Source organism: Oryctolagus cuniculus, chromosome 14, assembly GCF_051225735.1.
Source record: "Oryctolagus cuniculus isolate XC-2025 breed Fujian yellow rabbit chromosome 14, ASM5122573v1, whole genome shotgun sequence".
NCBI classification, from domain to species: Eukaryota; Metazoa; Chordata; class Mammalia; order Lagomorpha; family Leporidae; genus Oryctolagus; species Oryctolagus cuniculus.
This window is the reverse complement of record NC_142880.1, coordinates 38035922-38059883: the sequence shown is the minus strand read 5'-3', so window position 1 is coordinate 38059883 and position 23962 is coordinate 38035922. Positions and strand designations below refer to the sequence as shown.

The following is a 23962-nucleotide window of genomic DNA, read 5'->3' as shown; positions in this document are numbered from 1 at the left end:
ACATGTAGCATACATAGTATGATCAGTATGATCAGACATATATATATATATATATATAATTATATATGTATGTATATATGTGTATGTGTATATATATATATATTACATATATATATATAATTTGTTTATTTAAATAGGCTGGTGAAGTTTCAATGTTACAAATTTTGTTGTAATGTTGAAATCTACCATTATCAGACTGCCCACATTTTTCTTCTCTATTTTATGGTATGTATTATCTGAATAGGAGAATTTTAACCATGATTAGCACTGTCAAGAATGAATCCAGGGGCCAGCATTGTGATATAGCAGGTAAAGTTGCCACCTGTGATGCTAGCATCGTATACAGGCGCCAGTTCAAGTCCTGGCTGCTCTACTTACCATCTAGCTCCCTGCTAATGTTTCTGGGAAAGCTGTGGAAGATGGCCCTTGCACCCACATGGGAAACCGGAAGAAGGTCCTGGCTCCTGGCTTTGGTCTGGCCCAGCCCTGGCTGTTGCGGTCATTGGAGAGTCAACCAGCGGATGGGAGATCTCTCTCTCTCTCTAACTCTATCTTTCAAATAATTAAAATAAATCTTTAAAGAAAAAAAAGTCCTATTTATAAGTTACTCGTCCATATAAAAAGTAGTCCTGAGAAGTGGTAATTGCATTTGTAAGGAAGTTTATGTTTTAAAAACAATCATTTTTTTTAAAAAAGAAAGCATTTTGTGTTTCCCATGAATTATACTCTTAATCTCTTCCACAAGAATTTATTTCATAAAGATTTAAAACTTTATTTGAGAGACAGAAAGAGACACAGAGAGAACAAATTCTTACTGCCGGTTCACTCTGCAAATGTTGGCAAAGGGAAAGGCTGGGCTAGGCTGGGCTACACTGGGCTATATGTGGGAGCCAGAAACAGAATACAGGTCTCCCACGTGACGGCAGGAGCCCAGTTACTTAGGCCATCACCATTTCCCTGCAACGTGTTCATTAGCAGGAAGCTGGGGTTTGGAGCTGGACTGGGGTGAAATTTGAGCCCAGGTCCCCAGGATGTCCTACTGCTAAGTCAGATGCCTGCTCCCTAAATTAATTTTGATTGATTTGAGACGTATTTGTTTATGGTTTGAGCTGTTGCTGGCATTAGGAGAACTCAAAAAGATGGCTGTTAATTCAGACAAGGCAATTAATGTAGATTTTGCACAACAAAGATTCCTTAAATCTACCTAAAAATTTATCTTTGTTTATCTTGATGTTTATTCATCTCGCTATTTATATTTAAATTTTGATTCTTGTTTCTTGAAAATATTTTCTTTTTCTGCAATATTTTGTTGTATTTAAATATGATAGAAGATGATAATTTGATTGGGACACTCTCTGAAATTGAAAAACACTGTGAGACGTCGCCAGGTATTGTATCAGAAGCAAATGTATTTGTTCACTAATGATCCTAAAATGTATATAAAATACTTTGTTTCCTAACTTTTCCTTTTCCAGCAATGTATGGTGTCTCAGAAATCAAGAATAACATTAACTATCTCAATTCTGTGCTAATTATGTCATTACTGTACCAGATCCAATGACAACAAATCTCCAATTATAAAACCATATATTTTTGCTTTTTCTTCCATCTCCTGGCTCTCCTTGCCTCAGCATTAAGAACTATTAATCAGTCTCAACTCTAAAGCTGTCAGGATCAGAGAAAAAAGCAAAAAGAATATGTCAGTTTACAGCAAAGGTTGTCACAGGAATACCAGATCGTGAGGTGAAGTTAGAAGCATGTGGCTGAAGTAGGTGGATGTGATTAAGCCTCTGCGTTTTATTCCTTTACTGAAAGCAATTCTACCTAAATACCCATTGTTTGTGACAGGAAGGTACCCTGTACCGCTTATGTTCCTCACCTTGATAAGCTTTCTCCATTTTCAAAAGTCTTAAGTTTACAACAATTTAAACTGGAAACCAAAAAAGTCTGTCCTAATTATGAATAGAAAATTTTTATGTCAAATTTATTTGGAATAATACATTATAAATTTAGACTTTTTTTTGGAATGTAAGCACATATTTTTTGTTTAAAGACTTTTTTTTTTTTTTGAGGTATACTTATTCAGTACGTTCTTGAAAGGAGAACGGGAAGAGAAACCCAGAAGGGAGTGTGCTGTGAGCAGTTTGTGATTTCGCCCAGGCTTCCACACTTTACTGGCCAGCACTCAGCATGTGCAGTGGCAGTTCACAGGGAAACTGTTTCAAGGAGTCAGATCTGATCATTAAGAAGAATACCTAATGCTTAAAATTTTTGTAATTGTTACTTTTAGTATTAAAACAGTAGTGGATATTGTTATCTTTGGCTGTGTATGGATATCCATTTGTATAGATCACACTCTTAATTTCCCATTTAGGAAGTTATACTTTTCTTCAATGAAATGATTATTATAGTAACAGACATTAATGAGGATATGGAGAATTTGGAATCTTTCTGCACTGTGGGAGGGAATGAGAAATAGTGCAGCTGCTATGGAAAACATTGCGACCATTCCTTAAAAATAAAAATGATCATATCCTGCAGTTCCACTTGCAGGTATGTAACCCAAAGAATTGAAAGCAGGGTCTCAAGGAGATGTCTGTACGTCCGTGTTCACAGCAGCACCTTTCATAGTACCCAAAGGTAGAAGCAAGCCTGGTGCTCAAGCAAAATGCGGTACAGTTGTAACAGCATTTCTGTCAGTGACAAACCACGTATCTGATGGTGGTCTTGTAAGATTATAGAGGAACTGACAAGTTCCTGAAGCCTGGTAGCATTGTGGCATCCTAGCACAAACACCTTACTCATGTGTTTGTGATAATGCTGATGTAAACAGACTTACTGTACTGCCAGTTTTATAAAAGTATAGCATATAGAATTATGTACAGTAAATAAGACTTGACAATAGAATACTGCAGTTTCAATATTTTTTTTACTATTAAGCTTTATGCACCTCATGTTGCGTCTCTTGCATGTACTACATATGCCATATAGCCTAGATGTGTAGTAGGCTGTACCATCTAGGTTTATATAACTACACATCTCTGATATTTGCTCAATGACAAAATTGTCTAATGATGCATTTTCCAAAACCCATTCTCATGATTCAGCTGTAAGTGACTTTATACATACAATAGAATATTTTTGAGTCTTAAGGAAGAAAATGCTTTAAAATTATTTATTTGAAAGGCAGAGTTAGAGAGAGGGAGAGAGAATGATGTCTTCCATCCACTGGCTCACTCCCCAAATGGCCGCAACGGCAGGAGCTGGGCCAATCCAAACCCAGGAGCCAGGAGCTTTTTCCGGGTCTCCCATGTGGTGCAGGGGCCCAAGCATTTGGACTGTCTTCTACTGCTTTCCCAGTCTATTAGCATGGAGCTGGATTAGAAATGAAGCAGACAGGGTTCAGGCTAGTGCCCATATGGGATGCCAGCACTGCAGGCGGAGGCTTAACCTATTATACACCACAGCGCTGGCCCTGAATAAAATTCTAGAGTATGCTACGGCTTGGATAAACCTTGACATTATACTAGGTCAAATATTGTATAATTCCTCTTGTAGAGGTATGGAGAGTAGTCAAACTCCTAGCAACAGAAAGTAGAGTGGGAGTGGTTGCTAGCACTGGGGGATGGGGGCTTTGAAGAATTACTGTTTGATGTCTGCAGAGTTTGAGTTTTACAAGATGTGAACAGTCATAGGGACGAATGGGTGATGGTTGCACAGTAATACAAATGTATTTCATTCCTCTGAACTGGACACTTAAGGTTAAGATGGTAGTGTGTGTGTGTGTTGTGTATATTTTGCCACAATAAAAAATTGGGGGAGAAGATTATTTGTTATAGCCTTCACCTTTCTCTGAGAATGTGCTTTCCTGGCTTTCCAGTGACCCTGGAGTTTAGAACCAAACATTAGAAGAGGAGTGGCTTGAATTAATTTAGATAGTGAAATTTCTAGTGCACATACAGTTGCAGTCGGTGAATTTATACTGAGTCTTCTTTTTTCATTTCATATTTTCTCTCATGCGTTCCAAACTAGTACTTCTAGTAAGACCTTTCCCTTTGACCTGATCACTCTCACCTGATTTATTTGAGTCCTTGCCAGCAGTCATTTTTCTACTGTATCCAGGATCTTACTCTGTGTTCAGAATGATTTTACTAAGCAAACAAATAAAACAGTAAAGTATTACTAAGAAATATATCTTTTAAATAATGGCGGTGGTGTTTTGTGCCAAAAGGATGAAATTAAAGATTTTCCATGCCTCGATCTGGGTCATGAACACTTCCCCAGCCTCATCTGCATGTCCTTTCATCGTTCATCCCTCACCCAGGAAGCATGCCATTGCTTTACAAAAACCAGTACTTATGATAAAAAAGGTTCCAGGATCTTCATGTCTCCTTAGCAAAGTGCCTGGCGCATATTAGTGGGAAATAGTAGCTGTTGTGATTTTGTGCATAAAATTTTATGTTACTGAGTGTACGGCCGCCACAAAACACACTAAACACCAGAGTAAGGGAAAGGGTTTATTGGGGGAAACCTGACAGATCGGAGGGAAGGGGTGAAGAAGGCAAAGAAGGAGAAGGAGAGCGTGAGACAGAGACAGAGAAAGGGGGGTGGGGATCAGGAGATGGAAAGAAAGAGAGCCACGTGTTCAGGAACAGGTCCTCTTAAAACTTTGCTTGGTGGTGGGCAGGGAAGTAGGAGCAGCGAATCCCATTAGGATGGGGATGGAGCTGACACCGGTGGTTGGGCCATGAGGTCACCTGACTTCCTGCAGTGGCAGGGGCGTGAGGGTGCATCATGGGGTTAGAGCCTAGGATGGTGTCCTGGGTGTAGATGGTGCCATAGATAAGACTGTGCCGTTTTACTAACACTGAGTTCTTCCTTTCACATGAAATCTAAAAGTTGTCTAATTCTGGGGTTTTTACTTTTCCAGATCTTTTCTCTGTGTAGTTTTGATCGCCAACCTATTTTTCTAACTATGAAGAACCTTCTAACTAAAAATTCCTGTAAAATTTAGAACACCATCCTGTCTTCCTAGCAAAATATATTTTCTCCGTATTTGTAGGGCCTCAGGTTTAGTTGTGAAGCAGAAAAAGCTAGCGCTGATTTGTATTGGAATTCATACTCTGGTATCTCAAAGGTAACTCAGACTTTCACTATTGGATATCACATCTAAAATAAAAATATCTGATCACTGTTAACGTTGTAATATTTATATGAGAAGAGCATACATTCAAATTTCAGAGATATATGTTGATGTAGGTAGTCTTTAATGAATAATTATAACAAACTTGTAACTTATTTTCACAATTTGTATCACAATTTGTATTCACCTTTTTTTAAGTGGTGAGGCATACACAGGAGAAGTGCATTTGTGAAGAAAAAAACCTGCACTATTTTGAAGGGATACTTTGTTTAGGCTAAAAAACAAAAACCTGAACACATGCTGAGGTTAAATTTATTTATATTTTATTATGCTTTAAATAAAACCACTGATCTTCATATGATTTGCCTCTAAGGATATCTCCTCTGAGTGAATTTTATATTAGGTGTTTCTTTAAAAAGTAACCTCACTAGTTGTATTTATTGAGGCACTGTAATGTGGGAATATACATAAGTGTCAGATGAAGAGGGGGTTCAAGAGAATAGTAATAATGAGTAGAGTATGGAGCATCATTACTTAGGTGGAAATAAATACAAGCATCTTATGTAGAACCCTGAAGCATGTGACTGATAGAATCTGAAGAATTTGGTATTTGAAGGCAATGTGTAGCCATATTTTAGTGATTTTAGATCTTCAAGTGAAGGGCTTTTTCCTTCGGATATTCCTTAACGATTCTGTGTCTTTCCATTTAAAAGAAAAGTCTTCCTAATTCTTTTTGTTCTTTGTATTATGTTCTAATTTGTTTGTTTTGCTTATTTCTTAACCTCCAGATTTGTACTTGGGCATCACTGAAATCGTAATGGGGTCATTTGTGACAACCTAACATTGTGAGTCTGTCTTGGTATTTAATATATATCCTTCTGAAGGATTTAACAGACAAATTGTATGTATTCTAGGAGTGTCACGGGGTCCCAGCCCTGTCAGCCTCGGAAGTCAGGACACCTTACCTGTGGCAGTCGCCCTGACAGAATCTGTTAATGCCTACTTTAAAGGAGCAGATCCTACCAAGTAAGTTTTTAAAATATACGTGTGTGTGTGTGTGAGGAAAGGAGGGAGGGGAAGAGGGTGGGAGGGTTGGTCGTAAATTTTAAGTTACATTTTGATTATGTGTAGGTTAGGATCTTCTCTTACTTACTTTTTGCTCTCTAATATAGTCATGTGAGGATAGTCTATCAAATAAAAAATTGCTGTGTTTAGTAGTGACGGCTTTTCCTCCAGTCTATTTGCATTCTTGACCAAGCTTTATGACTGTTAGGACACATTGGTTGCTTGATATTTCTGTGGAACAGATGGCATCTGACCTGGATAGGGGTGGAACTCTGCGTCTTGGCCTCAAGTCTATCTTTGGTGAAAGTGGGACATTTCCAAGAAAGACTCAGAGTGCCTGTTTAATACAAGACTCTTGCAGAATCGGTTTAGGCCACTTCTTTAAGAAAACAATGTCTGGGTGAATGACTGCCTCTGCCTCTGCTACATATTGCTCATTGATCTTATGTTCATTCATGAACTATTTGAGCACTCACCATGTATAGTGCTCCATTGATGTGCTGAGGACACTTTAGTAACTAAAACAGTTCTCTCCTGAGCTGACATGGTACTGAGAGCAAACTATAGATACCAAAAATCAGCCAGGGTAAGACGATGGAGAAAGACAACACAGGGCTGCTAGTTGAGGTTAATCTAAGCAGATATCTGAAAGGATAAGCAAGCCACATACATATCCATATCCTAGGGAAGAATATTCCAGGAAGCGAGAGCTTGCTAGTATAAGGGATTGAGGTAAAAGCATGCTTGGTGTATTCAAACAGCAAACTGAACCATGGCATTGAAGTAAACAAGGGGAAGAGTATCAGAAATGAGTCTGCGCAGTGCATGCCCTGATGAGGAGATTGCAATTTCTCTTGAGTGTGGTGGGGAGTCAGTAGAGGCTTTGAGAGGAGTGATGAGGTTACTTAGGGTTTAAAGGAGTACTCCAGCTGTTCTAGAGGGAATAAACCAGAGGGAACCAGAGTAGATGGAGAGAGTTAGAGGGTTTAACTACAGAAGTCCAGCTGAGAGATGAGCATGTCTCCTGTAAGGGTAAAGCAGAAGGCCAGTGCCGCGGCTCACTAGGCTAATCCTCCGCCTTGCGGCGCCGGCACACGGGGTTCTAGTCCCGGTCGGGGCGCCGGATTCTGTCCCGGTTGCCCCTCTTCCAGGCCAGCTCTCTGCTGTGGCCAGGGAGTGCAGTGGAGGATGGCCCAAGTACTTGGGCCCTGCACCCCATGGGAGACCAGGATATATTGTACCTGGCTCTTGCCATCGGATCAGCGTGGTGCGCCGGCCGCAGGGCTCTGGCTGCGGCGGCCATTGGAGGGTGAACCAATGGCAAAAGGAAGACCTTTCTCTCTGTCTCTCTCTCACCGTCCACTCTGCCTGTCAAAAATAAATAAATAAATAAATATTAAGGGTAAAGCAGAAGGGGTGGTGAGAAGTCATGAGATTCTAAGAATACAGCCACGCATTGCTTAATGATGCCGATATATTCTGGGAGATCCATTGTTAGCTGACTTTGTGCGTACATCATAGATTGTACTTACACAAACTAAGACAGCTACAACATCTTTACGCAATGTAATCTTACAGGACCACCACTGTATAAGTAGTACTTTGTTGGCCTAACTTTCCTTATGCAGTGTATTACTCTTTAGAAAAGTTGTCAAGATTTGCCAAGTGAGTAGAATTCTGAGTTTGTGGAGGTGTTGCATTGATAGTTGGGTACATGATTCTGGAGTTCAGGGGCTCAATGTAGGTTAGAGATAAAATATATGGTAGTCATTCTATATGATACTTTTAAGCCAGGGACCTTAAGGAATAGATTGAAAAGACAGCTGAGAATAAGTCCTGGTCCCCCTAGTGTGTAGAAAACAGGAAGAGAAGAGTGATCCAGCAAGGAGTTTGAGACAGAAAATAGCCAAGAGGTGAAGAGAGAGCAAATAGAGTAGTGTCCACAAACTAGGTGAATAAATCATTTTATGAAGGAAGCACCGAAGCTTATCTGATACTGACATCGGCTCAAGAAAAGGTGGCCATTGGCAATCTGGAGGTCATTGGTGACCTTCACAGCATGGGAAGGGTGAAAGTACTTGGAGGAAGTTCAGGAACATCAGGTAATGCAAAGCTGGACAGCTATGTTTGGAAAGAGCAACTGTAAACAGCTCTTTCTGGATGTTTTGTTCTAAGTGGAAGCAGAGAAATGGAATGGTAACAGGAGTGAGATGGTAGAATCAAAAGGATTTTTTCTTTCTTTCTTTTTTTTTTTTTTTTTTTTTTAGATTTTATTTATTTGAGAGACAGAGTTAGAAAGAAGGAGAGACAAAGGTCTTCTATTCACTGGTTGATTCCCTATGTGGCCGAAATAGCCGGAACTGGGCCGATCCAAAACCAGGAGCCAGAAGCTTCTTCCGGGTCTCCCACGTAGGTGCAGGGGCCCAAGGAATTGGGCCATCCTCCACCACTTTCTCAGGCTGTAGCAGAGATCTGGATCAGAAGAGGAGCAGCCAGGACTCAAGCCAGCACTCATATGGGATTCCAATGCCACAGACAGAGGCTTAGCTCACTATGCCACAGTGCCGGCCCATATGTTTGTGTTTTTTAAAAGATATATATTTTAGCATGTCTGTGTGCTGATGGGAAGATGAAGTATTTGTGGGAAAAATTAAGCATGGTGGAAAATTGTATACAGTTGCATGAATGATTGCCCTTCAGAATATAAAAGGGAATGAGCTCCAGGGCTGAATTGGTGAGACTGGCCTTCGGTGCAAACTAGTCATGTATTCACATAGGAGGGAGTGCAGAAGATACGGATATTAGGTTGATTTGGAGTTGAGTAGTGAGACTGTTATTTTCTGATTTTACTTGTTCAGTAAAATTAAAAGTAAAACCATCAGCAGAGAGTAGGCAGAGAGACTACTGCAAGTTAGGGGAGAAAAGAAAGGATATAAAAAGGACAGAAGAATGAGTAGACTAGTGTGTGATAGGATTACCAGGTTACCTCAGGGGGCCACTGGAGAGTTGTGGCTGTGCTTCTGTTTCTCTCTAGTCAAACTCAGCTCTTTAGATGGGAGTAGGGAGCTGGATGTAGCCCAGATTCTGTATGGCCAAGCAAGTGGTAAAAGAAGGCCAAGGGAGGGTTCATGAAGGATGAACTGATGGACCAGGGAGTCAGCGATAGGTGGAAGTAAGGATGTGAAGGAGTGAGTGAAGATTATGAAAAAATGGTAATCACATGGATTATAGAGATGGTGATAGGTTTGGAGAACTGTGGGAGATGCAACAGAATGAGTGAAAACAATAGGATGTGTGAGTAGATGAGTGGGGAGACTCTAGAGGAGCTGTGGTGGCTGAGGTGGGCTGAAAGACGAGCTCAGTGGCTGTAATGGGCTGAGGAACTAAGTGGCCATCTCCAGGGATGTTGAAATCACCAAAAATTGTGACGGGGGTAGTGGCACAGACACATACTGTCAGTGAGCTGCAACTTTCAGGAAGTGAAAAGGAGTGTGAAAGATGACTTGAAAGGAGTCTGAGTAGTGAATAATGTTGTCATCTGATGCGTGAATTTCAGAGGAGGAAGGGAGGGAGGGAGGAGCCAAGGGGTATCTACCACCACCATCAGCCCTGGGCTTTGTGGGCTTTGAGAGGGAAAATAGCTACAGCTATTTATAGTTGAATGGTGTTACCAGGAAAGTTAGCTAGAGGGGAGTTAACCACAGAAAGTAGAGGAACAATATCCATATGCTTACATCTGTGTTTGGAGTTTAGTTCCCAGAACAGACGATGTTGAATGGGTGTGCCCTTTCATGTAGAATCATTGTTTATAATTAAACTGAAGAAATAACTCATCCATAATTATGAAAAAGGACATACACATACACCCTTTGTAAGCCAAAAAATGGAGACTAAAGCATCTTGAACACTTTCCCAAATCCCGAATTTCAGGTGTATTGTGAAGATCACTGGTGATGTGACAATATCATTTCCAAGTGGAATCATTAAAGTCTTCACTGGCAATCCATCTCCAGCTGTGCTGTGCTTCAGGATGAAAAACATCAGCAGACTTGAGCAAATTCTTCCAAATGCACAGCTTGTGTTCAGGTCTGTATATTTTTGTTTTGAAGGTTTTGATGTGTTTTTTTTTGTTTGTTTGTTTTTTAAAGATTTATTTATTTTTATTTGAAAGGCAGAGTTACAGAGAGGCAGAGGAATAGAGAGAGGGAGGGAGGAAGGGAGGTGTCTTCCATCTACTGGTTCACTCTACGGATGGCCGCAACAGCTAGAGCTGTGTCAGGAACTTCCTCTGGGTCTCCCACTTGGGTGCAGGGGCCTAAGAACTTGCGCCATCTTCTATTGCTTTCCCAGACCATAGCAGAGAACTGCATTGGAAGTGGAGTAGCCAGGACTTGAACTGGTGCCCATATGGGATGCTGGCACTGCAGGCGGTGACTTTACCTGCTGCGCCACAGTGCTGGCCCTGATGTTTCTTTTTAAGAAATGTTTCCTTCTTGTTTGTAACAGTAATATTCCATTTGAAGAAAATACCAAAATTATTTATTATTATTAAGTAGCTTTTGCTGGCCTTTCATTTTGTGTTTGGTGGTCTGACGGTGGTTGGGTTTTTTTAACCTTTTCTATCTCTCCGTGTTCTCATCTTTGAGGCAGGCTTCTTCTGTGTTCCATTCTTTATCTCCTAATCCTCATTTTTCCCTCATCCCACATTTTAGTTCATTTCTACACATCTTTCCTAGGTCACAAAATTATCACATAGAGGCAAAGAATAAAGATGCATAGAAAAAAATAACACAATGTTTCTTACATGTATAGTGATCCGTCACAATGTGATTCCAATGCAAAAGATTTTTGGATGAACATGCAAGCTGTTACTCTCTACCTCAAGAAGCTGTCTGAGCAAAATCCAGCTGCTGCTTATTACAATGTGGATGTGTTGAAGTATCAGGTGAGTGTCATGTCATTGTAACAGTCCTCAAAGGAAGCATTAACAGATGGAAGCCAACATACCACTCACTGCGTATGTTACAGTCAAATGAGGTTCGTTCCAGGAATGCAAAGATGCAGCAGTGTTAGTCTGTTAATCAACCAGTGGAGATTTTCCTCGCTTAAAGTTCCCCATTTATTGATGGCTGTGATAACTGAGTAAACACAGACACTTGAGTTTGTCCTGAAGTTGGAAAGACCAGCAGCAGCAGTCTTAATGTTGAAACACTCGAAGCAGGTAAGGCCAGGAGTGGCAAAGACACCCATCATTCCTATTGACAGACAGTGTTTTTCTAGATATTTTAGCCAGCAGTTAGAGAAGAAAATAAACTTTTCCTCTGGAAAAGAGGAACCAAAATTATTATTAGTTACCGGTAATATATTCCTGGAAAATTAACAGAATCAGTTGAAAAACTAACTGATACACTACGGTGATCAGTTTAAAAATTAACTTTCAAAACAAGCACACATAATAGTGAAGAAAAAGATTCAAGATGAAAAAGCAGGAAGAAACATAAGTCTCTGTTTAATATAGTTATGTAAATTTTACTCATTTCAAGAAAGATTCGTGTTGTAAAAAGTTTATCTGTTTCCAAATTAATGTATAAATTTATTGTAATCCTGATCAGAAACACAGCAGAAGTACGTCTCTGTGTTTGGAGAGTTGACAGTCATTTCCAAGTTCTCTGGGAGAATTAAGCTTGGAAAATTAAGGAGATATTTTTTGGTTTTGGGTTTTTTTTTTTGTTTTTTTTTTTGTTTTTTTTTTTGTCACTAAGTTACTAAGTCTTTGTGTTTTTTTGACAGGCAGAGTTAGTGAGAGAGAGAGAGAGAAAGGTCTTCCTTCCGTTGGTTCACCCCCCAAATGGCCGCTACAACCCGTGCTGCGCTGATCCCAAGCCAGGAGCCAGGTGCTTCCTCCTGGTCTCCCATGCAGGTGCAGGGCCCAAGCACTTGGGCCATCCTCCACTGCCTTCCTGGGCCACACCAGAGAGCTGGACAGGAAGAGGAGCAACCGGGACAGAATTGGCGCCCCAACCGGGACTAGAACCCGGGGTGCCAGTGCCGCAGGCAGAGGATTAGCCTAGTGAGCCGCTGCGCCGGCCGATTACTAAGTCTTAAATGTTTTAATTCTGACATAATTGTAGATTGACATACAATTTTAAAAAAGAATTGGGTTAGTGCTGCGTCATAGTGGATTAAGCCTCTGCCTGCAGCTCTGGCATCCCATACGGATGCTAGTTCAAATCCCAGCTGCTCCATTTCTGATCTGGCTCCCTGCTCGTGGCAGTGGAAGACTGCCCAAGTACTTGGGTCTTTGCACCCACATGGGAGACCTGGAAGAAGCTCCTGACTCCTGGCTTCAGATTAGCCCACCTCCTGCTGTTGCAGCCATCTGGGGAGTGAACCAGCAGGTGGATGCGGTCTCCCTCTCTCTACCAATCCTGCCCTCAAATAAATAAATCTTTAAAAAAAAAAAAAAAAGAATAGAGCCGGTGTGATCTTCACTTGGATCTCCATCATGCTGAATACAGCACAGTGTCAGAGCCAGGCAGATGCTAACTGCAAGGACAGATCGTTTCCCTCAGTAGCCTTGCCCCCGCCCCCCCATCCCCCTTTTAATGCTGATAGGATTTATCCAGGATGTAAGACTACCAGCTTGGAACAAATCATAGGATGTGGGTCAGGCACCAGCAGGGTGACTACAGATGGAGGGGCAGTGCCTCCAACTCTAGCTGTGTTGGGGGGATGGCTCAAGAAATGTTTTAGGGGCCAGCGCTGTGGCATACTGGGTAAAACTACCGCCTGTGACACTGACATCCTTTATTGGTGCCAGTCATGTCCCAGTTGCTCCGCTTCCAATCTGGTTCTCTGCTAATGTGCCTGGAAATGCAGTAGAAGATAGCCTAAGTGCTTGTGCCCCTGCTACCAATGTGGGAAACCTGAATGAAGCTCTTGGCTTTGACCTGATCCAGCCTGGCCACTGGGGCCATTTGGAGAGTGAACCAGCAGATAGAGCTCTCAATCTCGCTCTCATTTTGTCTTCCTCTTTCTTTGCAACTCTGCCTTTCAGATAAATAAATGAATCTTAGGGGGGAAAAGACTTTTAAATACTGAAGTGGAGTAATGTTTTAGCTGTAATCGGAAAACATAAGACCACAGTATTTAAATTAGTTTGGAACTGACACAGCAATAGATAACCAAATAAATGGAACAAATTAGAGTATCCCAAAATAGATATAAGAATAAATGGAAAATTGTTTATATGACAAGGTAGCATTTTAAGGAAATACAGAAGTAATGAAATTTTTAATAAATGGTATTGGAGCAGCAAGCTAGACCTTTGGAGGACAAAAAGCTGAATCTCTAACTTATACTTTAACCAAAATAAAATCCACATGCATCAAAATATTAATAATAAATGAAACTATAAAGGGACTAAAATAAGTCATGAGTGGATATATATGATCTCTCTGTATGTACTTGCCATATATTTATCAGATGTTAATTTTGAAGTATAGAAGATCTTTCTAGATTTAATACAAAACTCAGAAGATGTAAGGAGAAATATATGTGATCCAAAAGTAAGTATGTATGTATAAAAGATTTGGTTAATTTTGTCAATATTTTTAATCTAAAGAAAAATATTTGCAGCACTTAAGATAGATCAAAGGTTCCATGAGTAAGTAAAGACTGAGCAACTCCATAGGTAACTTGATGAGAGATGCTCCATGCAGTATAACAGTAAGACAATGAGATGCCAGTGTGACCCCAGCTGATCCCCATAAAAGAAAGAAAGATTGCTCTATCCAGTATTAGGAGGAGTGTGACCACTTGTTAATAGGAGCACAAATTAATGGAACCTCTGATGCGGCAGTTCTGTTAAGGTTTTTGAATAGATGTAACTTTCAGTTCAGTAATTCTACTTTCATAAGTTATTTAGAAGTTAGAGGAATGTACAAGATAAGGTACAAGGGATATTCCTTGTAGCATTTTTTGGAACCCTAAGTACATGTGAGCAGAGGAAGATTGATTAAATGGATTATTATAACCATGAGATGGACTCATGCTTACGTTTGCCTGAAGAGCCAGTAAGGAAGGTAACAATGGGGAGTAAGAATGCCAAGAGATGAATTTCTTATTCTGTAGTCTTTTGTGGTATTTGAATTTTTTTCTTAAGATTTATTTATTTGAGAGGTAGAGTTTCAGACAGAGAGAGGGAATGACAGAAAGAAAGGTCTGCCATCCACTGGTTCACCCCCAAAGGGCCACAATGGCTGGAATTGAGCTGATCCGAAGCCAGGAGCCAGGAGCTTCTTCCTGGTCTCCAACGTGGGTGCAAGGGCCCAAGCACTTGGGCCATTTTACACTGCTTTCCCAGGCCATAGCAGGGAGCTGGATCAGAAGAGACAGCCGGGACTCAAACCAGCGTCCATATGGAATACCAACGCCGCAGATGGAGGCTTAACCTACATGCCACAGCGCTGGCCCCAGTGTTTGGATTTTTTAATAGGGCAATTGTATTAAAATTACTCCTATTTCTAGAAAATACTTAAAGAATAAAAAGGTGCTGCCACTGCAGTTGACTTAAAGTTAATTACAACTATTCAGTTATTCCTTCATTCAAGAAACTTGGTAGTGCTGGGAAGAGAATAGTGAGACAGTAAACATAATAGTGTTGTATGTTAGAAAATAAGTGGTATGGAGAAAAGAAAAAGTATAGGGTCAGGGGAGGTATAGCGGATAAAGCCACTGCCTGTGGCGCCAGCATCTCATGTGGGCACCGGTTTGAGTCCCAGAAGCACCACTTCCTATCTAGCTCTCTGCTATGGCCTGGGAAAGCAGAAGATGGTCCAAGTCCTTGGGCCCCTGAACCCACATGGGAGACCCAGAAGAAGCTCCAGACTCTTGGCTTCAGATTGGCACAGCTCTGGCCATTGCAGCCAATTGGGGAGTGAACCATCGGATGGGAGAACTCTTGCTCTACCTTTGCCTGTGCCTCTCTGTAACTCTGCCTTTCAAAAAGTAAATTTTTTTTAAAAAAAGAGTGAAGATGGAAAATGCAGTTCTCAGTGTAAATTTAAGCAGGGTTATGGGGTGAGTGTTCTTGAAAAGCAGCCATTTGAGCAAGAACTTGAAGAATTGGAAGGAATTGTACCATTTAGTGTGGGTCACATGATTAAAGGTAAACATTTAAGGTGGAATCTCTTTACTCTGCTTAGCAACAGATAGTAGTCTCCTTAGATAGCTTTGATTCTCTAAATTCTTACATTCACATATCTGTGTTATTAACATGACTTGTTTACTTTTCAGACCAGTTGTTTATTTGTTTTCCTCTTTTTATAGGTGTCATCAAATGGCATTCAATCTACTCCTTTGAATCTTGCAACCTACTGGAAATGTAGTGCTAGCACCACGGATCTCAGAGTGGACTATAAATACAATCCCGAGGCTATGGCTGCACCCAGTGTGCTGTCCAGCATACAGGTGGTGGTTCCAGTGGATGGAGGAGTCACAAATATGCAATCCCTTCCCCCTGCAGTATGGTAAATTAATTGTATTTCTGAATTCTTGCTGATTTGCTGTTGTATTCTTGAGAACCAAAGTTGGTCTTGGAAAGTTTAAAAGCTGTAGTGTGTTTTCCAATACAAACCATGCCATGACTTTCATTTTATTAAGTCAAGCCACAGTAGCCTCAGTCCAAAGTAAACAAAATAGTTTTTCTGTGAGTACTATTTGAATGATTCCGTGCTAACTTTAGGCAATTTGCTAACTTTTCTAAACTTCATTTTTTATTTGCTTTAAAAATGAGGGTAATAATTATTTACCAAGGCTAAGGGCTCATGAGTGGTGTAGTGGTTAAGAAACTGCTTAGGGTGCCTACAGTTCATATCGGCGTGCCTGGGTTTGAGTCCTGGCTCCACATCTGAATCTAGCTTCCTGCCAGTTCATGTCCTGGGAGGCAGTGAGGTGATGGCCCGAGTTCTAGGGTCCCTGCTACCCACATGGGAGACCCAGCTTGAGTTTCTGGCTCCAGGCTTTTGGCCTGGCCCAGCCTTGGCTGTTGTGGCCATTTGAGGAAGATTCTCTCTGTCTCTAATAAATAAAAAATTTTTAAAATAAGTTATTCTCTTAATTACCTCTCTTGTCTCCTCTGTTAATATTAATAAAGACTCTAACCAATCCTTATATTTGCTTCACTGTTCAATAATATGTTTTTTTTTTTTAAAAAAAGATTTATTTATTTTATTTGAAAGGCAGAGTTACAGAAATGCAGAGGCAGGGAGAGAGAGAGAGAGTGTGTGAGTGAGTGAGTCAGTCTTCCATCCACTGGTTCACTCCCCAAATGGCCACAATGGCCAGAGCTGGGCTGATCCGAAGCCAGGGATGTGGAGCTTCTTTTGGGTCTCCCAAGAAGGTGCAGGGACCCAAGGACTTGGGTCATCTTCCATTGCTTTCCCAGGCTATAGCAGAGAGCTGGATCGGAAGTAGAGCAGCCGGGACTCGAACTGGCGCCCACATGGGATGCCGGCACTGCAGGTGCTAGCTTCGCCACAGCGCCTGTCCCAAATGTGTTTTCCTTGAAGGTAGTCAACCTTTTCGTTTCCCTGACCAGTAGAAATGAGAAAACAGCATTATCTTTGTTGTACTGAAAAATATTTAAAATGCATTTATTTACTGAGTGCCTATTTGTGTATAAAGTACCGTGCCTAGATACTTGAGCTGGAGATACTGCTTCTTTTACAGGAATGCTGAGCAAATGAAGGCCTTATGGAAATTGTCAGGCATTTCAGAAAAATCAGAAAATGGAGGTAAGTAGGCATGCTTTTTTATCTGTAGTAGGATGTCACTGAAAATGAATTTTTTTTTTTTTTAAGGCTGGGGTTATGTAGTTTCCTCCTGGAATTTCATGTCTTTCAGTTCCGGAACTGACCACTAGATGGAAGTTAATGCCTTAAATAAGGATGGGCCAGCTGAGATTCAGAACAGTTTTTCCCCTGTAGACTGAGTATGCATGCGTTCTCTCCAAGGTTTTCTGTTTTCAGTGGCTGCCCTAGCTGTATGGCTTTGGGAGAGTCAAACTGAAATTCTTGGAAGTAATAAACTGGAAGTAAGGCAGAAATTCTACTTGCATTGAGGACTTTATAACCAGTTAGCAAGGAAGAAAGGATGTATTTTCCCCCAGCTAACAAATACTTACTAGGAAAGGAATTTGTTCTCTTAAAAAAAAGACCCAAGTAGATTATTTTAATAGCTTCCTTTTGCTATTCAGGTATCAGAGTGTCCCTGTGAGGAAGTAGAAAATCTTATAAATGTGGTACTAACGTTGTTAGTCAAAGCTTTAAAAATATTCAAAATGCCGTAAAACAGAAATCTGTTCTCTGTTGCTGGCTTTATACCCAGAAGAGGGACAGGAAGTGAAGTTTAAGGATTTCTAAGGTGGCCTCTCTTGGCCTGGTAGAGCATTCACAGAACAGAATTGCTGTGGTGCAGCGGGTAAGCCTCTGCTCAGGATGCCCCAGCCCCTATCAGAGCTTGATTCGAGTCCTGGCTGTTCTGCTTGCAGTCCAGCCCCTTGCTAATGAGCACCCTGTGAGGCAGTAGGTGATGCCTCAAGTACTTGGGTCTCTGCCGCCCATGTGGGTGGGGTCCTGGGCTTCTGGCTTCAGCCCAGCCTTGACTCTTGCAGGCATTTGGGGAGTGACTAGTGGATAGAAGACATCACCTTGTGTCTTTCTCTTTCTTTCTGTCATTCTCTGTCACTTTGTCTCTCAAATGAATAAAAGTAATTTTTAAAGGTTCTAAAAGTTTAGGGAGGGCTTGGACAGTAGTTAAAAACCAGGCAACAGTGCATCTCCGTTACTGACCTGCTGCAGGAGGCACAGTCGTTTAAAGTGGGCCAGTGTTTGACATCTTGGTCCGAAGCCATTAGCAAGTTCTGTCCACTTGCCCTAACTGTAACCTGGGACCCCACCTCCCCTCTCCTCATGCCTAGCTCCTAATTATCTTCCAAATGCACTCACTTATTTTCATTAGCCCAAGGCAGATCCCCCTTTCCTCTCGCCTGGAGTCCTAAACTGTTTTTATTCACTTGCAGTTGGCTTTCCTACTTCGCATCTTGCACCTCCTTCTCCTTGTAAGACACTAATCTGAAATATTCTTGCCTTCTTTATCTTTGATGACTCCCCACAATTATGTAATAAATTTCTTACTATGGCTGGGTCCTTGCTCTCACTCCAGTCTTCTGCTTGCATCCAGTTTGCCAACTCTTCTGGTGTAAATGCATTTCCTTTAAATGCATCCCACTCCCTAAGGTCTCCTGGCTCTGTGCCTGTGGTTCTTTCTTCCATCATCATCATCTCCATCATTTATAACTTCAAGCAGAGGCACATGCCTATGTGTCTGTAGCTCCTGAGAGCTCTTGCACGGCATTTGTTCGTTATGATGATCACTTTACTATTTCTGCTGTGCTGGTAGATTGAGGTGTGTTGAATAATTTATTCTATCAGAAAGAAAGTACCTCAGAAATATCTGTTTGGCAAGATGTTAAAAGAAAAGTGAGTGGAAATAGTAATTTTTATATAACTCTTCTCGGCCATAGCCACCTCTCCCACCCATGATCTGGTACTGGGTAGTCCTTTCTTCTTTACCTGATACTGCCTTGTCCCTCCTAGAGTTTCCCTCCGGCTTCCCCAAGTTACCACCACCTTCTCTTTGGATCCACTTCAATATGTGAATTAGGAGTCTCACCAGTGAGCCTCTCTGAAGGTTAATATTAAGTCAAAGAGAACCATGGATGAAGATGATTTACCTAAGGAAAATTCAGATTCATTGAGTACAGTCTGAGTTGGAAGTAGGACAGTAATTTGCGCATCTCATGAATGTATCACAAGACCACTAGAGTTCAGCTCATGCACTCATTTGATTTTATTTGGTATGAAACATTTTGTACCCTGTGTAAGTTCCATATTCTTTCCTTTGTAGGTTCTGGGTCGCTCAGAGCAAAATTTGATCTTTCAGATGGTCCCAGTAAACCCACAACACTTGCAGTACAATTTCTCAGTGAAGGAAGTACCCTCTCTGGAGTAGATATTGAACTTGTAGGCACTGGCTATAGGCTTTCCTTAGTTAAGAAGCGGTTTGCCACTGGTAAGTTGGGAGATTTCAAACTTTCTAATGTTCATGGAAAACATATATTCTTGCAATCATTAGCAAATTAGCAAATTAGCAAAAAGTTTACAACTTAAAGGCATGGATATTTTTCCTTTGATCCTTGATACAAGGTGCCAGGTCGAGAGAGAGAACCCATGATTAGTTTAGCTGAACACCTGTGATCTGATTCTAATGTATTATAAACAACAGATGGGAACTAGGGTTCTGTATCTGTAATGACAATGAGAAAAGTCCTCCTTTGATGCATTTGAAATTGTCATTACAAAGGGTGCTTGGTGTTTTTCAGGACGCTATCTGGCCGATTGTTGATGGACCTGGGAAAATCGTGGGCTCACGGGAGTAGCACGCACCTGCCATTCTGCATTATCTGTTCTTTCTAAACACTATTCTGACTTGTATGATGTCTTTCAAACTTGGACACATTTGAGAGCTGATTACAGACATTAAATCGCACTTTCAAAGTGAGTCGTTGAGAGAAATAGCACTGAAATGATTTTCTACGCTTATAACTGTTCAGCTGCAATATCCAGGAAGCACCTGCATTCAGAGTTTCAGTAAAAACGAAGTTTTCATAGGCTGAAGTTGTAAATTATCTTCAGAGTCTCTATTGAAAGGGGAGTTATAGTGTAGTATCAGGCCAAAAATTTCAGGAGAGCAAGCACAAAATAACTTAGCTTTCCATAAATTTTTAGAGTCAGAGAGCTTGAAATTTTTCCAAGTTTGGTATTGAATAGATATGAACAGAATAAAAATTCTAAGTTTTAGGTAATGTTAACCCAGAACACTCAATCAAATTGAGTTATGTGCCATAAGGTAATCAGACCAGAAGAGTTGTATGCAAAAAAAACTATAATTTGATTCTCATAAACATATTAATAAAGCGTTGTAAATGGTGTTTTATATGATTTTTAAAAATTCTTAAGTGCAATGTGTTTTAAAATAAGCTTGCAAAAGACAGCAGAGAAATTTACTTCTGCAGTTAATTAACTTTATAGAAGTTGTGATTGTTTTGATGAATTAATGTTGTAGATTTAATTTATTTTTATATGGATTGCATAATGTGTGCCTTTTAAAACAATAACAACCAGGAACGTGCCTATCCAGTTTGTGTTCATTAATGTGCCTCAGTTTTTTCCTCACAAGTCTGGATCTTCTATTCAGAATCTTAGAGTGGTCAAGCATTTTTATGAGATCTTTGCAATTTTGGTAAATACCTTTGGCCTGCAGTTGGGAAGGGAATTCAGAGTAACTAAAGGATACCTTATACTTTAAGATCCCTGGCTCTCTTCTGTAGTGACACTCTGGTCACTGGAGAGAGAAGTCAGCCTGATGGAGTATGTTTACAGGAGACAGAGGACCTTCCGCTCTTCAGCATTCGGCATTAACCTCATCAGAAGTATGTGTTTTTCAAAAGAGAGGAAGTGCAGAAAAGTGTAATGGTGAATTGGTAACTGGTATTTTAACTCTCAGTCCAGCAATCCCTTGACTTTGTTTATCACTGAAAATTCCTCTGTTATTTACTGATTGTATTGTGAACATGAATTTTGTAGCATTTTGTGAAGAATATGTTTTTAAAAGGTTAATTTTGGCAGCAGAGGTGGAAGTACTGCCATTTGTTTTCATTCCAACTATTGAAAAAATTACCAATTACATGTTTTTATTATTTAATTCTTGCCTGGTGAAAATAGGGTAATGAGTAATGGATTGGGTTAAGCATTTGTTAAACAACTAATACTAACTAGTAAGAAATCTAGCTTTATAGCAAATCCTGATTAATTGAAGAAAGGAAATATTTTAGACAAAATTCCATGATTTACAAATGGGAATTTTATTTATAATGATAAATACCAATGTCTTTTATTTTGCATAACAAATTGTGTTATGATAATTTATATAAAACCACTAATTATTCTGTTAAGCCTTACAGAAGACCTCTGTTACTAGACATTTATGTAACATCTTGCTATACTAAATACAGCAGGAACTCTACTTGTTAGCAATATATAACACAGTGTGTGCTTTTTTATATATTCAATGCTAGCCCAATTCTAAATTTAGATTTGGCTAAAGCAACACATAAGACAATTTGCTAAAATGTTAATGTTTACTAAATAGTGAGCAGAATTAGATTTTCTAACTCTTAATATTTGTTCTTTTAATTGCCAATTACAGTCCCTTACTGGAATTTTAACTGTAAATCTACTTTGCAATCAAACTGCTTTTGTTGGGCAGTTAATGTTTTATTATTGGAGTTCAGACACTATTTACCATGTTTATTTTAAATCAAGTATTACATAAAAATGCACAAATTAGTGAAATGGTTAAACTTCTGCACTTTGTCAGTTACCACAAGTCTTCATACCTAGTGTTCATACACACAGATTTGTATTGAGTACAAGTTACAAGTTTGAAGCCATATGAATTTATATTGATTTTTTTCCACTTAAAAATCCACTAATAGTGTAAAAAAGACCAGGAGATTTTCAGTGGGAAATGTGTAGAGCAAGCTGGTTCTTGCTTCTGTGTAGTGATAAACTTTGTAGCTGCCTCTTTAACCAAGACTTTGTAAACAGAACTCTAACAATGTGAGTTTTTAAGAATTGTTATTTACTACTTTGGGTTGTAATTAGAACAATGCACATATCTTCCAAAATTTTGTAAATATTTTTGATTTTTTTCATAAATGTAAATTTTACATAAAAGTGTACCCTTAATAAACATGTAATATATAATTTATCAGTCGCTGTGTTTATCCTCCTGTTGTTAGGTTCTGGGTGTTAGCACAGTGCAGATTGGCCAGGAGCTGGTTTTGAACTATGTACCACCGTCAGAACAGGCGTACACAGTGAGCCGGGTTTAGTTTTCATTGACTGTATGGAACGCTTTGTGTTATTTCCCTCACAATTGTCTTGTCTTTTTTTTTTGGTAAATTTAAAACTTCTGAAATAAAATCTTTAAAAAACTTCATGTAGAGGGTAACTAAAAATATCAAAATTATTTAATTAGGATTTAGTTCTAATATACTTCTAAATATACCTACAATGATGTTAAGTTTTAGTAAAGGCTTTCCTCCTGATGAGATGCTCAAGAACACAGTCTTCCCCAGTTTGAAAGTCATGTTCCTAGGGCACGCATTTCTGCAGTGCTTATGTTGCTGCTTGGGATGCCGGCATCCCATATTTGAGTGCCAGGTTTAAGTCCCACCTCCTCCACTTCTTATTCCAGCTTCCCACTATTGTGCACCGTGGGAAGAGCAGATGACGGCTTGAATATCTGGGTCCCTGACACCCACGTGGGAGACCTAAATGGAGGTCTGGGCTTCCAGCTTCAGCCTGGCCCAACCCTGGCATTTATGGAATAAAGCAACAGATGGAACATGCCTCTCACTCTCTCCTTCTGTCTTTCAGCCCCATGCTCCCTCTGTCTTTCGAAGAAAAAGTAAATTTAAAAAGCTGTTGGCTGGGCTGGTGTTGTGGCACATGGGGTTAACCACCACCTGCAACACTGGCTCCCATTGTCAGAGCACCAGTTCAAGTCTCAGCTGCTCCACTTCTGGTGCAGCTCCCTGCTATTGCACCTGGGAAAGCAGCTGAAGATGGCCCAAGTGCTTGGGCCCCTGCACCCGCGTACAGGACCCCAGTGGAATTCCTGGCTCCTGTCTTTGGCCTGACCCAGCCCTGGCTTTTACAGCTATTTGGGGAGTGAGCCAACAGATGGAAGATCTCTTTTTCTCTGCCTCTTTCTGTCACTCTGCCTTTCAAATAAATAAAACAGAACAAAAAACCATCACTGACAAAAACTTTAATATATATAAAATGTTCCAAGCAGGTAATCGGGAACATCAAGCCTCACAAAAAAAACTGTAGATTTAGAAAGGAACAAACGAAGAAATGAGAAAAAGAAACACTCATTGTGAGTATTGAAAATTTTGCCAAATCTGTGTCTCACACACACACACACATGAAATGAAGTGTTTTGTTGTGTGCTTGGGGCCAGGTGTCTGGCTAGCCTCGACAGTACCACGCACCGGTTGCCCATTGGGTTTTCTCCTTCAACATGGTCTCTCTTCCCTCACCTCCCCTCTGTTGCACTAGTGGTGCTGGCTGCTTTCACACAATGCTGTGTTGCTCACTTCACAGTCTGAAGTGGGCTTGAGGAGGAAATCTCCATGCAGTACCTCAGGGGACACAGGCCCCTTCCGCCTTGTGGTTCTCAAAATCTCCAGTTACAGCAGATGGGGAAAGAGCAGATTACATGGGAGTGTTTGTGGGCCAAGGCCAGAATTTGCATCATCACTTTTGCCAACTTCCATGAGCCAGGACTTGACCTTGTGACTCCACCCAACTGCAAGCAAAGATGGGAAATGGAGTTTGTGTGCCCAGGAGGAAAAGGAAACAAGATTTTGGAAACAGTGGCCTCTGTTACATACTGTGCCGCCTCATCATGCTGTTATTTCAGCCTATACCTTCCTGTGTGCAGGGTTTTTTTCCCTGTGTTGTACTGTATGTAGGTATTTTATCCCTATTTAAAAATGTATCTGATTTTTTTTTCCTACTCCTCTAATGATTGCTTGTAATAACTCAAAAGCCATTGCTT

At 40.4% G+C, this 23962-nt stretch overlaps 1 protein-coding gene across 2 annotated transcripts in view; it reads left to right on the top strand.

Moving 5' to 3' along the window:
* The window catches only part of FCHO2 (FCH and mu domain containing endocytic adaptor 2), a 128128-nt gene extending 106026 nt beyond the window's left edge, over positions 1-22102 (top strand). The window contains exons 20-27 of one of the 2 annotated variants that reach the window (XM_070056561.2): positions 1329-1388; positions 6058-6169; positions 10139-10294; positions 11021-11153; positions 15539-15738; positions 16940-17004; positions 19178-19342; positions 19653-22102. In XM_070056561.2, the coding sequence (XP_069912662.1) occupies positions 1329-1388; positions 6058-6169; positions 10139-10294; positions 11021-11153; positions 15539-15738; positions 16940-17004; positions 19178-19342; positions 19653-19675 (914 nt within the window). In that variant the 3' untranslated portion in view covers positions 19676-22102. The remainder of the gene's footprint in view (positions 1-1328; positions 1389-6057; positions 6170-10138; positions 10295-11020; positions 11154-15538; positions 15739-16939; positions 17005-19177; positions 19343-19652) is intronic. The other variant, XM_089312569.1, reaches the window with a different exon arrangement.
* The last annotated feature ends 1860 nt before the right edge of the window (positions 22103-23962 follow it).